The sequence below is a fragment of the Zingiber officinale genome, chromosome 8A (genome assembly GCF_018446385.1).
Source record: "Zingiber officinale cultivar Zhangliang chromosome 8A, Zo_v1.1, whole genome shotgun sequence".
NCBI classification, from domain to species: domain Eukaryota; kingdom Viridiplantae; phylum Streptophyta; class Magnoliopsida; order Zingiberales; family Zingiberaceae; genus Zingiber; species Zingiber officinale.
Genome location: NC_056000.1, coordinates 47,855,644 through 47,872,289, shown reverse-complemented (window position 1 = coordinate 47,872,289; position 16,646 = coordinate 47,855,644). Strand labels below are relative to the sequence as shown.

Sequence of the window (16,646 nt, the reverse complement as noted above, 5' to 3'; positions counted from 1 at the left end):
CCATTTGCTTTTATTGATGATTTTGCCTTTGCTATTCCTTGAAGTTTCAAATCCTTCTATTAGAGTAAACCATTGCTCTATCTCTATTATGAAGAAATTTTCAATCCTTGATTTCCAAAGATGGAATCCGTACGGTGGAGGGGCTCGTGTATCAAATCCAAGTTCATCTTAGAAATCCATCTTGAAGTTGAGTTTGTTGATGAAGTATTTGACTTTATTGAAATTGGAACTTCAACTTCTTCTTCTTTCCCTAACTCTTTGTCCTTTCCGACGATGAGTCCGATGAAGAGCACTCTCACTCTTATACCACTTGTTGGGACACTCCGGAGATAGAGGGGGGGGGGGGGGGGGGGAAATAGCTCGTCTCGCTTCATTGATGATGATTTACAGCGAAAAACATAAAGCAAACTCCTCCAATGCTGATACACATGATTTACTTGGTATTCACCTCGAGATAAGGTGACTAATCTATGGATCCACACTTGAGCACACTCTCCACTATGAAAACACTCATTCTCGGAACAATCAAGAGGTGGAAAAACCTCTTACAAGCTCATAGAAGAATATAACTCCAAATAAGAAGTAAATGTACACATATATAATAAAACCTCTTATCATTTGATCTCTTGTAGCTTATAATCACCTCTTAAACCTTGGAAGTACAGTAACACTTGTCTCCAAGAAGCATCAAGAATCAGTGACAATGGTGGAGAAGAATAGTGAAGTGTTACAAAAAAGAGAAGTTGCATTTTGAACTTGTTATGGTCTTTATATCTGCACTTTTAGGGCTCCCAATTGATTGGATCTACTCCCAATCGATTACCACGTCAGATCCCAGTGATCACAACTGTTCAAAACTTGTAACCTGCATAATGGTCATATCTAAATAGAATCGATTAGGGAGGCTTCAATCAATCAACTAATCGATTCAGAGGATCTTTGTGCTCTCGCAGAAGACCCAGAATCGATTCCGACTACCTTGCGATCTCGTGAGAAAACCTAACCCAATCAATCAATCGATCGATTGGAACCTTTTTATGCTTGCGAGAATGTCTACCAATCAATCAGCTGGTGTAGCCCCAATTGATCATCTGATAGATTGGGCCACCTTTGTTCGCAACACTCTCCCAATTGATCAACTGATCAATTGGGCTCTGTCTCAATTGATCACCTTATTGGTGCAATTTTACACTATGATCTAACTCAAATTTTAATGAATGACAAGTGGATTAAAGTTAGAGTATTTGTGATCAAATCATTTTACAAAGTATGCAGGAGTTGATGAGTCTGAACGACCTGACACCAGGCTAAAATTCAGCTAGGTTCGTGGGACCCGATAGTTGGTGCGAAGTCTAGATAGGTCAAGGAGTAATCCAATATCTGACGAAAAGTCCAGTTGGGTCCATGGGATCTGACAATCAGCCAAAGTCAAGTTGGGTTTGCGGACTTGACAACTAGCAAAAAGACCTGATAAGTCAAAGTCAAGTCAAACAACTACAGTTGGTAAGTAAAAGGTAAGTAACTAGAGGAGAGATCCAATGAGGACATATTCCTAGTTGAGAGAATAGTTTACGTCGGTCCAGCTTAGGTCCATTTGGGAAATCTAAGCTGAGATCTTAATTAGATTCTGGTCTCGAGGAGATAGGATCTAATTACGACTACTACCTTATTGTATTGTGCTAATTTTATTTTACAGGATAAATATATTTTGGTTACCTGGACTAACTCTTTTTTATAGGAAAGAAGATGTTAAAAAAGAGTTGTCCGAGTGCCCGGAAGGGATCTGGGCGCCTGGACCAGCTTTGCTCGGACGGGTGCCTAGCCAGGCACCGGGTGATTCGAGCGCCTAGGCGATTTGAGCTCCCAGAGTCGGTACAGGCTCCCGGACCAAAAAATTGATCCAGAAGATGAGTTGGAGCGCGACAACTGGCCGAACCCACGTCAATAGTCCAGGCGCCCAAAGAGGGTTTGGGTGCTCGAAGGAGGATAAACTTCGAGGATGAAGTTTCGACAAGAGTGTTGGTGCAATTCCCAGTAGGTCAAAGTTAACCTAGTTGACCAAGCGTAAACCTTGGTCATGGTTTCGATGTTTGACAATACAGAAAGATATGTAGACATGGACAATGCAGGTACAGTTGTCCATGCGGAGAGATACTGATCAGGGTCTGATCAGGTTGGATGAAGAAGAGTCAAGTAGGTCAAGGTTGACCGGATACTTGACTGGGAAGTCCTAACTGGGATGTTAGGCAGTTCGGAAAGTCCTGGTGAGTGAAGCCAGGCAGTCGGGAAATCCTGGTGAGTGAAGCCAGGTGAAAATCCTAGTGAGTGAAGCTAGGTGAAAGTGAAAGTCCTGGTGAGTGAAGCCAGGCAACGGAAAAGTCCAAGCAGGGAGCTTGGCACGGGAAAAGCCCAAGTATGGAGACTTGGCACTGGGAAAAGTCCAAGTATGGAGACTTGGCACGGAAAAGTCCAAGCAGGGAGCTTGGCACGAGAAAAGTCCAAGTATGGAAGCTTGGCATGCGAAGTCGGAGAGGGCTCGGTAGCTCGTTCTCCGGACTAGGTCAGAGAGGGCTCGGTAGCTCGTTCTCTGGACCGGATGAAGTCGGAGAGGGCTCGGTAGCTCGTTCTCCGGACGAGGTAGGGTTTAGGGCTGGGAGCTCTAAACCTGGATCGGTCTGGTAACCGATCCAGTGATACGCTGGGTTATCTGATCGGTCTGGTGACCGATCAGTAACCAAACAGAAGCATTCTGTTGCTTATCTGATCGATCAGCAGACCGATCAGTGATCGATCGCATACAGTGAAATTCCTGATCGGTTTGCAGACCGATCAGGAGACGATCAAAAGGAGATCACCTTCGGGAGGGAAAAGGGCCTGATCGGTCATGGGACCGATCAGGGAAGGACCTGATCGGTCTTGTGACCGATCAGGACCGTTATGGACCAATCAGGATGAAGCCTGATCGGTCCACATCCTAGCCGTTGCGGAGCAACTGCTAGTTTCTTCTGTGTCTTCTTCGCAGGTTATAAAAGGGATTGAGGAGCTACTGTTCGAAGGTCTTCTTCCTCTTCTTTCTACTGAGCTGCTGGTGTGCTCTTGAGCTTTGCTGAGTTCCGAAGCTTCTTGTGAGCTTTTTTGACTGGGTTCCTGCTGTTGTAGGCGTCTCGTGAAGTTGTTGCTTCAACCAGTCGACAAGAAGGCAAGCTAGGGTTATTACATTTGTGTATTGTACTTAGTTTCTTGCTATATTCTTGTACTCCTGTTCATCTTGCTGTTGCAAGACATTGTGGCGAGGTTTCTCTACCCAGAAGGAGTGATTATTAGCCGGGTTTCCGGGGACTCATCCACCGACGGATTGATAGGCTTCATCCACCTTACGGACACGCCGAGGAGTAGGAGTTTCATTTTCGAACCTCGTTACGTCGACGCGTATTAAGGTTTGATTTCTTGTCTTTGTTTCGTTGTTTTATTTCCGCTGCGCTAACCTTGATTTGTAGAACGAAACGAATGAGATTTGGGGTCGGCTATTCACACCCCCCCTCTCTAGCCGCGACCATCGATTCTAACAAAGAGCTCACTACGTCATCACAGTCCAGGCGCTCGAGAGGAGATCTAGGCACCCAGATGGGGCTATAAAAGCAGCATTTGACCAGCAGCTTCAAAACATCAAGTGCTACGACTTTTATTCCTGCGCGCTACTCCGAAAAAGCTCCTACGAAGCTATAACACACCTTTGACAATCGGCGATCAAGTTCTCCTTACTTTCTTTGTTGTCGATAACCTTTTTTAGTTCACTTGCATTTCATTACTATATTATTTAAACTATTAGTAGATTGCCCAACGAAAACACTCAACAAGTACGGGCCTTGGAGTAGGAGTCGTCGAAGACTCCAAACCAAGTAAAAATTTACTTTTGTTAGTGTGTGCTTGTCTTTTTCTTTCTCGCTTCTTTCTCCTTAACTTTTTATCCACTGTGTATTCTCAACTTTCAAAAAAAAAAACGACGATCGCTATTCACCCCCCCCCCCCCTCTAGCATCTTTATGATTCAACAAGTAGTATCAGAGCCAAGTTAGCTCTGAATTGGCGCAACCACCAATCAAGCAGGGGGTGACTTTTAAACCTTCATTTAATCTTTCTTTTCGATTTTGAGCTTTTCGATATAGTTCAAATTTATGCAATTACCTCTTTGGACAAGTCTTCTCGTCTCTTTCTGCAATATCTTGAATTGGTGCAATACCAATCAGGTCTTTATTTTCTCCCACACTACTTACCCCAAGACTATGTCTTGACAACATTATCAAGTTTCTCTTTCAAAAATTAATGGCCCAAAACGAGGGATACAACACCATCCATCTCCCACTCTTCAATAGGGATGACTTCTCATATTGGAAGAAGCGGATGGAGGTGTACCTGAAGACAGACTTCGACCAATGGTTCAGCGTCCATAAAGAATACAAGCCTCCGATCGACAACAACATTGGAACTTCAATGGATCCAAAAAACTAGAATCCAGAGATGAAAAAGAAGGTGCAAACCGACTTTAAGGCGTTGAACACAATCTAGTGTGGACTCATGAAGGAGGAACTAAACCATATCGACCCTCACAAGAATGCAAAAGAACTTTGGGATAAACTCATTGAGTTACACGAAGGAACAAATGATGCAAAGGTAACCGAAAAGGATTCACCTCTGAATAAATTACTTAACATCAAATTTTAGAAAGAAGAAAAGGTGACTTGGGATGAGACATCTTCCGAAGAATCGAACATCGAAGATTGGAAGCATCACAACTACCTTGCGCTGATAGCATCTGGCCCGAATCAAAAAGTGAGGTGGATCAAGACGACGAGGTCCAAATACGAGTCAAGCCACGAGTCCGTACTCATTTCCGATGGTTCCGACGAGGTACAATCTATCTTAACTGCAATTTTTTTAAAATTATTGCCTATCTTAATAAATAGTTAATTAAATCTAAAAAATAAAATAACATACTCCTTAAGGAAAATCAACACCTTAAGGAACAACTTAACTCCCAAACAAAAAACACTAACCCAACTTATGTCAAAAAACTTGAGGAAAAAAACTCTAAATGAAAAACTAAAGTAACTAATCTAAAAGAATTGTTAGAAAAATTTACAACCATATCCAAGTATCTAGACATGATACTTGGATCTCAACAAGTTATATATAATAAATCCAAACTCAAATACAAGTCCAACTCAACAAACAAAGCATGCATATCACATATAAGCCAAAATAAGAAACTAACTAAAACTTGAGTTCTGAAAGCTTGTCCAACCAAGTAAGTAGGACTCAATTAGTACTATGTACCTAAAAATAAAATATACTACTTAAAATCAAATCAAAATGAACCAAATAACTCAACCTTAATCTCAAAATTAAACCTTCAAAACTAAATTCTAACATAAAGAATAAAATCAAATCAAATAAATTAAAAATTAAACCTAAATTAAATAAATATAAAATTAATTTAAACTCAAACTATAACCAATCTATTATAACTATAAAATAAATCGATACAAATCTAAAACCTAAATCTAAAGGTCAATAATTCAGAGGGAGACTCCAAATTAGTTGACACCTCTAAAATAATAATTTACTTGACTGGGTAATTAGGACTAGGATAAATAGGGACAAAAGTTTAACTTAATAAATGGTACTAGAGAAGATGTGGATGATAGTAAGTTAGGGAAGCTGTCTATGCATGTCTAAGAAGATATGACTTCGACCTGGTGCACTTGCTTAGTGGAACTAACTGAAACTACTCCTTACTAATTCTAACTAGCTAGACCAAAATTTTGTACTAAGTTCAGTAGGCAGAACTATTTAGAAAATTTTAAAGGCATGGTTACTCTAATAATGCACAGGTGACTCACCACAGCTTAGACGTTTATTCAAAGAATGTCTGCTTGTTAAACGCAAAGCTAAATTTGAATCTAACATAAGCTAAATCAAATCCTGAAATCCAACTTAACTCATCTTACAAAATCATAGGATCCCTTTGTCTAAAAACTTAAACTCGTGAAATGAATGAGGATAAATTAAATTAAATTTAAAATTAAATTAAAATCAAACAAAATTAAATTAAATTAGCTTAAACTTAAAATTAAATTAAAATTTAAACTTAAGTTAAAATTAAAAATAAAAATAAACAAAGTTAAGTTAACACTTAAGCTAAACTTTTTATTCTTACTTTTTTTTTTATAGGAATCTAAATGAATAGTAGACAGTGGTTGCTCCTGACACATGACCGGAGATCAAATAATGTTCACAAACCTGACATTCAAAAGACTAGGAACAATTGCCTTTGAAAACAATGATAAACTTAAGGTAATTGGAATAGGTAACATTGAACTAGAATCTAATTGTATTATTCACAAAGTACTACTTATTGAAAATTTTAAATTCAACTTGCTCAATGTTAGTTAATTATGTGATTGAAAGTATAAAATTAGATTTACATCTACTACTGAATGTTTAATTAAACATATGAAATACCTCACAATAAAATTAAAAGGATTTATGAATAATAATATTTACATAATTAACTTAGTCAGCTCCTCACTTAAGTGTCACTTGACACAAAAGGAGGAAACTTAGCTATGGCATAAAAGACTGTCTCACACTCACTTTAGAAATCTCACCAAATTAAATGGCTTAGTTATAGTACTACCAAAACTATCCAACTTAGACTCAACAATTTGTAATGCTTGTCAATAAGGAAAAAAAACCAAATCAACCAACAAACACACTAATCAAACTCAAACCAATTCAATACTTGAATTATTATATTTAGATTTATTTAACTCACACGGGATTAAATCTATTAATGGAAATATATACTATCTAGTAATAATTGATGATTACTCAAAATTTACTTGGGTAAAATTCTTAAAAAATAAAGATGAAACATTTGAAATATTTAGTAATTTTTGTAAACAAACTGAAAATGAAAAAGACTCAGAAATCAAAAGAATTAGGAGTGATAACGGTGGAAAATTTAAAAATGATAGGTTTAAATTACTAAATTCTGCTTAGAAAATGGGCACCATCAAGAATTGTCGTGTTCTAATACACCTCAACAAAGGGAATAGTTGAAAGAAAAAATAGAACTCTCCAAGAGGTTGCTAGGACAATACTTAATGAATACCAACTACCAAAATATTTCTGAGCAGAAGTTGTTAATACAGCATATTATGTACAAAATAGAACAATAATAAATAAGAAACATAATAAAACCCCATTTGAAATTTATTATAATAAATACCTAATATTAAATACTTTAAAGTATTTAGATATCTTGTTTACATATTAAATACAAGAGAATACTTAGGAAAATTTACCTCAAAGGTAGAAAATGGAATCTTTATAGGGTACCCTCCAAACAGTAGAGGATATAGAGTTTATAATAAAACAACTCTAAAAATTGAGAAAACAACCAATGTAAAATTTGATGGAATAACTAAAGAATCTAACTCAACTTAACCTTAATACCAACCAATTGATTTTATTAGAGCTAACACTAATCTAGGGAGAGCAAGTGAAAACCCAATATTACGAATACGAAGATGAATAAAATCAACCACAAGAAAATGAACAAACTTAGCCTAGAACAATAAGAGCCAACTCAAACCACCCAATTAAATAAATTATAGGTGACCTAGATCTAAGAATTCAAACTAGATCATCTTTTAGATACCTAAGTCAAATATCTTTAATTTCTAAAATCGAACCCAAAATGGTAGAAGAATTCTTACTTAACCTAGACTGGATTATAGCCATGTAGGAAGAATTGACCTAATTTGAAAGAAATAAAGTCTTAGATTTAGTACCATTATCTAATAATAAAAAGGTAATAGAAACAAAATGAGTGTTTAGAAATAAACTAAGTGAAAATGAAAATTGTTAGAAACAAAGTCAGATTAGTTGTTAAAGGTTTTAGTTAAGTAGAGGGACTTAACTATGATGAAACCTATACTCTAGTAGCCAGACTTGAGTCTATTAGAATTCTACTAAGCTATGCAACCCATAAAGGATTTAAGCTTTATTAAATGGATGTTAAATCTGCCTTCTTAAGTGGGTTAATAAAAGAAGAGGTCTATATAGGTCAACCACCTGGGGTTGAGAGTCTGGATCATCCTGACCATGGGTTTAAACTAAAGAAAGCTTTGTTTGGTCTTAAACAAGCACCTAGGTCCTTGTGTGAAAGGTTAAACTCCTATCTAATTTCTAAAGGATTCAACCAAGGTTAAATTGATCAAACTTTATTTGTATAATCACTCAAACAAGATATCTTCGTAGTCTAAGTATATGCAGACAATATAATTTTTTGTTTAGCCGGCTCAGAATTTTTGCAAAAATTTATAACTTTAATGGAATAAGAATTTGAAATGAGCCTAGTGTAGGTCCTTGTTAGTGCGGCAGACAAGAGGGGGTGAATTGCCCTGAAAAATAAAACTAAACTTTCTTGTCCTTTTCAAACTAAATTAGAGAAACACTTGCTTGTAAAATAATTAGTTGAAATAAATTAAATGAAAGAAAGAGACACAGAATTTACTTGGTTTGCAATAAAAAAATTGCTAATCAAGACTATGAAAAACTCACTAGAATTCTCCTTCGAGCGGAGTAGTCTCTTACAATATTGATAGCTCACAATTAAAGTAGTAAAACAGAAAAGCAATTTAAGTATAAGTGTTATGTTAAACTACTGAGATTAGGACTCTATTTATAGTCTGTTGGTCAAATCTGACCATTTGTTGACATGGTAGCTCTGGGCACCTGGGAGTAGATAAAACTTTATCCATGTTATAACGATTCACAACAGCTCATAATGGATCAATCTTATTTGGTCCGAGCACCCGGAGCAGCTTCGGACGCCCGGATCGTGCTGATTGGCCCGTTCGAAGCCTCGCCAAGGGAACCAACCCTAGGGGTGTCAGGGGGTCTGGGCGCCTGGACTTGGTCCAAGCGCTCGAACAGTCAACATAATGTTTACTGTTCGGTTTCTCCTCCACTCCGGCTTTCTTCTCTTGGGTGATTTCGTCCATCCATAATAGGGCTCACCTGAACTCATTTTTCGACTTTCTCCTCGAGCAATCTTCTACTCTGACTTCTCATCCCTCAGAAACGTCGCGTGCTTCATTCTCGTCCGCCAGCATACTCTTCCGCAGTACTCGTCCCTCGGACGCACCGAGCCTGTCGACTCTCTCTCTTATCATCCTTCTGGCTAGTTGGGTCTTTTACTCAACTTATTGTACTCCTAAGTTTTTGCACACTTAGATACAAGACATCAAACATACACAGAACCTAACTTAACCAGGTTGACCATATCAAAACTACCTTGGGTACTTACAATCTCTCTCTCTTTGATGTGCATCAACTCAAGTTAGAGTTAGGGTAAAAACATAAAATTAATAAAATGACAATTAAAACTAAAATTTTACAAACTGTAAAATTACAACTATAATCTCCTCCTAGACTTAAGCTCACTCATTCTCCCTCTTTGATCGTATCAACATAAAGTTGGAAAAAAAAATTACAAGTAGATAAAAATATGAAACTGTTTCTAAGTGTTAAAGAAATAGGATTCAAAGTAAAAAAAATTACAAAATATTTTTCTAAAAATTTGAATTTTTTAGATTTAATAATCACACTAGTCAAATTTAATTTAAAAATAAGTTTAACACTTTAAAATTTTTTGAAAGTTTTTCTTAAAGTTGAACAGTAGTATATGAATATGCAGAAAAAATTTTATGAAAATTTTAAAGCATTTTAGCATAAGTAAATTATTTTGTATAGAAATATAATTTTTATAAAATATATTTTTAAAATATATTTTTATTTAAACAAATCTCCAAAAAAAAATTTAAGAGAACAGAATGCATAATTAATTAAAAAATAAATTTTCCAAAAATAAGTTTTCGAGCTGTTTTAGTTTTAAAAATAAGCTTTTGGTAAATAATCCATAGAAAGTTTATTATTTCTCATAAAATTTCAAAAATAATTTTCTAGATAGAGAACCAACTTTTCTATTATTAAAAAAAAATTGAATAAGAAATTCTTAGAAAAACTCATACGAAAAATATTTTAAGCAGATAATATTCATTTTTAAAAATAAATATTTAAAAATAGTATTTCTATCCTAAAAATCTGGCTAATTTATATATGTTCAAAATATAACGGTAGTTATGAAAATAATCTGATTTTTTTAAAATAAGTCTCCAAAAAAATTTAAAATTTAAAATATGATTTTCAATCAATAATTAAAAGAAAAATATTTAATTGATGAAAAATCCTAAAAAGTTTTATATGAACAGATTATGTATTGTTGCAATACAAAAAAAAAATAGCAAAATTTATGAAAAGTAAGTATATGAAATTAATTTTGCAAGTAAAATTAAAATACATGCATCATTATTTATTTATTCTAAGTAAGATTTAGGGATCCAAAATAATTTTTTTTATCTATGATTAACAATAAATTTCTTGGGTACATATTTTTTAATACTTTTCTAATTTGGCCCTTATGAAATTTAAAGTACTAATTTAGACTTCTATTATTTCTCCATGTATTTGGATGAATACATGCATAATTTTTTGATTTTTTAATTTGGTCTTTCAATTTTTCATTTTCATCCTTTAGTTCATCGTATATTTCTAAAGGGCATGTATTTATTAAGATTGTTCTTAATTCTAAAACTTCCTTTTTCAAATTAGTATTTTTAGACTTAAGCCTATATAACGATCTAGTCATAGATTTAATACCTGAATATAATTGGTCAGGAGGTAGTAAACATACCACACTTACCAGATCTACTCTGAAGTTTATTTCTTTCTCCTCACTGCAGCTTTCTTCTGTTATGGCCCCCCCTTCATCTATGCTCTCCTCTTGGTGACTGGCCATCAGTGCTAGTTCATCATATTCCTCTAATTCAGATTCTGATAACGTCTCGTCCGAAATTACCTTTAATGTCTTGTGCTTCATTGTGCTTGACTCTTTCCTGTTGTCCTTATTTTTCAGCTTTGGGTAGTTATTCTTGATGTACATTTTCTTTTTATTACAGTTATAGCATCTTATCTTTCTTGCTCTTCTCCTGTACTTAATTGAATTTGTTAGATCTAAAAAACTTCTTAAATTTTCTTACCATAAATGTCATTTCGTCATCATCGAGAGAAGGGATCCAAGCGCCCAGACCAGCTTTACCCGGAGAGGTTCCTGGTTAGGCACTCAGGCGGTCCAGGCGCCCGGAGTTGGTCCAAGCGCCCGGACCAAAAAATTCATCTAGAAGCTGAGTTTGAGCGCAACGACTGGCCGAACCCACGTCAACTGTCCAGTTGCCCGGAAGGGGTCCGGGCGCTCGGAGGTGGATAAACTTCAAGGATAAAGTTTCAACGAAAGCTTGTCATGTCATCACAGTCTAGCGCCCGGGAGGGGATCCATGTGCCCGGACGGGGCTATAAAAGCAACCTTCGACTAGTAGCTTCAAAATATCAAGTGCTATGACTTTCATTCCTATGTGCTGCTCTGAAAAAACTCCTATGAACCTGTAACACTCCTCCGACAACCGGTGATTAAGTTCTCCTTACTTTCTTTGTTGTTGGTAACCTTTTTAGTTCACTTGTACTTCATTACTGTATTATTTGAACTATTAATGGATTGCTCAATGAAATCACTCAATGAGTGCGAGTCTTGGAGTAAGAGTCATCGAAAGCTCCAAACCAAGTAAAAGTTTACTTGTGTTAGCGAGTGCTTGTCTTTTTCTTTCTCACTTCTTTCTCCTTAACTTTTTATCTGCTGCATATTCTCGACTTTCGAAAAAGCGACGATAGCTATTCACCCCTCCTCTAGCGTCTTTACGATCCAATACACCTGATCGATTGACTAACCCTAACTTGCTTAGCTCAAGTCTAGGGTTCCCATGTCTAACATCCGATCAACCATGACCTGTTGGTACTCCTCATTGCATAGCATCTGATCAATCTTGATCTGATGGAACTTAGTCATCAAGTGTCCGATCAACCCTTTGACCCACTTGGACTTTCACTCACCAAATGTCCGGTCAACCTTGATCCACCTGGATTTCTACTGTTTGACTTCACTCACCAGAACTTTCTCACTACCTAGCTTCACTCATTAGGGCTTTCCAACTATCTGGCTTTACTCATCACAACTTTCTTACTACCTAGCTTCACTCATTAGGATTTCCCAACTGTCTAACTTCACTCACCAGGACTTTCTCACTGTCTAGTTTCACTCACTAGGGCTTTTCTATAGAACCGACCGGACCTAAGAGACTTAGCTTCATATTACTTCCAAAGCATATCTCCAGCACCACCCAGTGCATATTCGAGCAATTTAAGTGAAGGACAGATATACAGTTGGTCGGTTTATATATCCGGCCGAGATACATTCAACAGATAACATGGTCAGAGAATCATAACAAATTGTCAGAATAATAACCATTTATTAGAGAATATTCTTCTATTATAATATAAGCATTCCCTAGAACCTTCTTTGAAGGTGATTACATTTCCCATCAGCCGACAACTTATGACAACATATTCCTTCAACCACCTCATTAATGACATAAGTTACAAAAGATAAAAAAGGTGCACATATAGGTAACGTAAGATTCTTTGGACAATTATTGTACATCTTCCCTTACTCGATAATCTCTGACATTCTTTGCCAACTCATGATTGCGGAGGTTATGAAAGGTGGTATATAAATGAGGAGTCTTCTCCGTTGGCAAGGTATGCGACGTATACTTTTACAATAGTCTTATTTGCTCACACTGTTCTTCTTCTTCCGCTCGGACATCATATTGACTTGAGCATTGGAGAACCTTCGCTAGGAGCCCCTTCTCTGATTTTTGGATACTAACATTTTGTTAGCTCGTTTGAGTATGTGCAGAGAAGAAATTCGGAGCTCTTTTCCTACTCCAGTTCGTCATCTTCTTTTCCTTCACAAAGTTTTCTGCCAATCAATCACACCGCCACCTGCCCCAACGTACTATCTTTCTAGTTTTCAGACAGAATCAAAGATGAATTGTTTTCCTAAAGAGTTTGTTCCTTTGACTATCTTGAGTCGACTTCTCCATTGTTAACCCCGGCCCATTGTCCTCCAAGGTGAAATTGCAAGTAATTTGAGTCGAAAAAGAGAAGAAATGGTCATGGCACACGAGGAGACTAAGAAAGCTGAATTAGTGCAATGGGCGAACTGAAGTTAGTTCACTCAACACAATTACATCAAAAGTATTGTTTGGATGGAATGGGTAACACTAGCACTCCCCTTGGTATCTCCTCTTTATATGCAGCAGAATATGCAGGCACTTTAATCAGCTCCCACTCAGTGCTGTGGCCTACTTACTGTGCCAAAAGAATGAAATGCTGCCTGCAAAGCTTCCTTTGTCTGCTAACCTCCCTACTTTGGATGGTCTTTTCTCCCTTTTCCAGCATTAAAAAGCTCCCCTTTCTGCTTTCCCTAACTCTTCAATTCATCCATCACAATATTCCCTCCTCGATGTGTTCGACTCCGATCACTTCTGTTTGCTCCACTGTTCTTGTTCTCGCAAGTTAATTAGTGCAATGAACTGAAAGGAAAAAGAAAAGAAATAAAGGAAGAAAAGGGGAATTGTTTTGTCACATGGAGTCATGCTTGAGGAAGGTGTGAGTTTGTCTCATTGGTCACATGAATGCATTTAGGTTTGTGCAGAGGACAAGGGATTGAGCTCTGCAATCCCTGTCGTCGAGATTAATAGCTAGCCTTTCTCTGGCCTGGTGAGTCAATGGCAGGGACTGGCTTCCATGCAGGGACTCACATGCTGATGGAGAGAGAGTTAGGTCTCATGTGAGGTCTGATAACATGTGCAATTACTTGTCATATCCGAATAGAATCTTCCATAATTTTCAAGTTCTAAGAACAGCTCGCAGTCCTCCACAGTCCCTTCTTTGGACAGTACTACTTCTCGTTCCTTGCAGTTTCCCCTTCTCCAAATCCATGCTCGCTAATTAATCACCGTGAGTTTGAGCTAGCTAGCAGCGAATGCAATGATCTGAAGTTTGAATGGAGACTAAAGTTTACTTCTTTATCGTACTCTCAGATCCCAAGCTCCAAATGACAGAAAGCTGAATGGATATGCATGAAATATATATGTTGTTTTCTTAATCCATCAACAGCTAGCAAGAATTCTCTACAGAAAATTCTTTATATATATATATATATATATAAAATCATCAGAGAGAGAGAGAGAGTCAAAGAGGGTTGTTGAGTGGTGTTGTATGTTCATGGCTTTTTTGGTGGAGAGGAGAGGAAGGGACATGGTGCAGACTTGCATGGATTCTCCGAGATCAGTAGTCCCTGCACCATTTCTGACTAAAACTTATCAGCTGGTTGATGATCCTCGCACCGATCACATTGTGTCTTGGGGAGGCGACGCCACCACCTTCGTCGTATGGAGGCCGTCGGAGTTTGCAATGGACGTCCTGCCCAAGTTCTTCAAGCACAACAACTTCTCCAGCTTTGTCAGACAACTCAATACCTACGTACGCGCAGATCGTTCTTCGCCTTCTTCCTCTTCTTAAATGATTTCTTATCAGTTTTCCGCAGTGCGTTCATGGTGTGTGCTAGCGATTTCAGGGTTTTAGGAAGATTGCAGCGGACAGGTGGGAGTTCGCGAATGAGTATTTCAGGAGAGGAGGGAAGCATCTGCTCTCGGAGATACACAGGAGGAAGACATCTCAGGTGGCGTCTCAGATCTTCCATTACCAGCCGTTTTACTCTGACGAAGCGAGTTTGTCCTGGGCGGCGGAGCCTGCTTTTCCGGTCCCCGGCGAAACAGAGTTCCTGACGGCGCTCTCTGAGGACAACCAGAGACTGAGGAGGAAGAACTCCATGCTGCTGTCGGAACTGACGCACATGAAGAAGCTCTACGACGACATTGTGCTTTTCATACAAAACCATGTCAGCCACGAACAGAGGCATGTTCAGCGCCCAATTAGGAACAGGTCGCCGGAACGAACAGAGGCGGCGCCACTCGGCGACGATCCAGGGAGCAGCTTTAAGCTCTTCGGCTTCACACTCCATGGCAAGAAGAGGGTGCATTGCGCGGCACAGGGACATGGGAAGGTTTAATTAGTGCAAGATCACGATCGAGCAGTGCTAGCTAGCTATGTTAATTTTCTCTGTTTAATTAATTAATTAATTAGCTTGGACTGGACTCTGCTGGAGCATGATCAGATCAGGAAATTCTTAAGAATTAAGGGCGTTTTTTGGTTTGTTTGCTTAGGATTCTGCTTGCTTGTGTTGGATAAGGATTATCGATCGTGCACATGATGATATGGTGTGGATTTGGGAGATGATGGTTTGCACCATGCAACTGCAGCAAAAGTAGAATGACAGTGATGGAGATAGGAATCGATCTGCTTGGGTAATCATTTCGCCCATGACTCCATCACTGTGTCTGTGTGATGGTTAAAAAGGAAGAAAGATGCGTGATGGTGCATGCATTTCATGGCCACGGTTATGGCGATCTAGCTCTGCATACCGATTTGACCTAACGGATTCAACCGCCACTGCTATAGATTGTGTTTAACCGTAATTAATGAAGCTCCCCTTAACTTTTTGGTACTTATTTATCTATCGCTAATATTTGTTGGGCAATAATATTAATTTATTGATAGGGGGCATCTTTTTTATTTATTTTTATTAAAAAGCAAAAGACACTTGACACTCCATTCCATTTATCTCCGTAAAATTATATAATTGTCCACAAGTATATTGTCAGATATTATTATTTATTATTGGTAAGGGATATTACTAACGGACTTATAAGTGAGGTGAAAGTCAAATTTAAGATGATATAGTAGCCAGGACGTTATCCTCATCAGAGCTTAATTCCTCATTCGATGCTAGTGCCTTTAGTATAAGGATAGTCAGTCGTGTTTGAAGGATCCAATGCTCCACTTGTGAATAGCCGACCGACGCAAAGGCCGGTCGAAATTATGACCCGCACCGTATAATTCTATTATATATCCAATCGTTCCAAAGGTCGGTTGGCCATATTTAAACTTAGTGTTCTCTCTCAATATTTGGCTAAACATCTTTATAGCTAGGCGGGCTTAATAGGCATATATCTTCATTCAGCGTCAAGACATAAAGACTAAATTCGAACGACCCTGAAGTTGATTGAGCATATGGAGTTCAGTGCTCTACTTCTAAGATATTACTTCCATTTTACAAATGTCGTCCTACAATATAGTACAACCTCTCGTATAAATCAGACCATCACAAGGCCAGTCATACCTACTAGTCCGAGCGCCTTGTTATCCAATAGTCGGTCTTTCATCATACGGTCGGTCGATCCTAAAGTTGATCGAACCTGCGAGACTTGGCTCCTCAATAGATCTTCAGCATGAGCTTACGAGCATATTACCGACTGGACTTATGGCCAGTCGTATTTATAGGATTCAACTCTCTCTTCAAAGGGTAAATTACATAAAATTATTCTCATTACAAAGCCGAACAGACATAGAGACTGTAGGTATACCTCGTTCGTCCATGTATCTATCCAGGTTATATTGCAAGAGACAACATTAGTAGGAAATCCCAACAGATTGTTAGAA

At 37.8% G+C, this 16,646-nt stretch overlaps 1 protein-coding gene across 1 annotated transcript; it reads left to right on the top strand.

Moving 5' to 3' along the window:
* The first annotated feature begins 14,016 nt into the window (after positions 1-14,016).
* LOC122011485 (heat stress transcription factor B-4b-like) lies at positions 14,017-15,280 on the top strand. The gene is made up of 2 exons (XM_042567879.1): positions 14,017-14,567; positions 14,662-15,280. The coding sequence occupies exons 1-2, from the start codon at positions 14,304-14,306 to the stop codon at positions 15,154-15,156; spliced, it is 759 nt and encodes a 252-aa protein (XP_042423813.1). The 5' UTR covers positions 14,017-14,303; the 3' UTR covers positions 15,157-15,280.
* Positions 15,281-16,646: the final 1,366 nt, after the last annotated feature.

What these genes read in the sequence shown, in the direction of transcription:
- LOC122011485 (XM_042567879.1), top strand. Translation starts at nt 14,304, where the DNA reads ATGTTCATGGCTTTTTTGGTGGAGAGGAGAGGAAGGGACATGGTGCAG. An exon ending in TCAGACAACTCAATACCTAC is followed by an intron (nt 14,568 to 14,661) that starts GTACGCGCAGAT and finishes TAGCGATTTCAG; the next exon opens with GGTTTTAGGAAGATTGCAGC.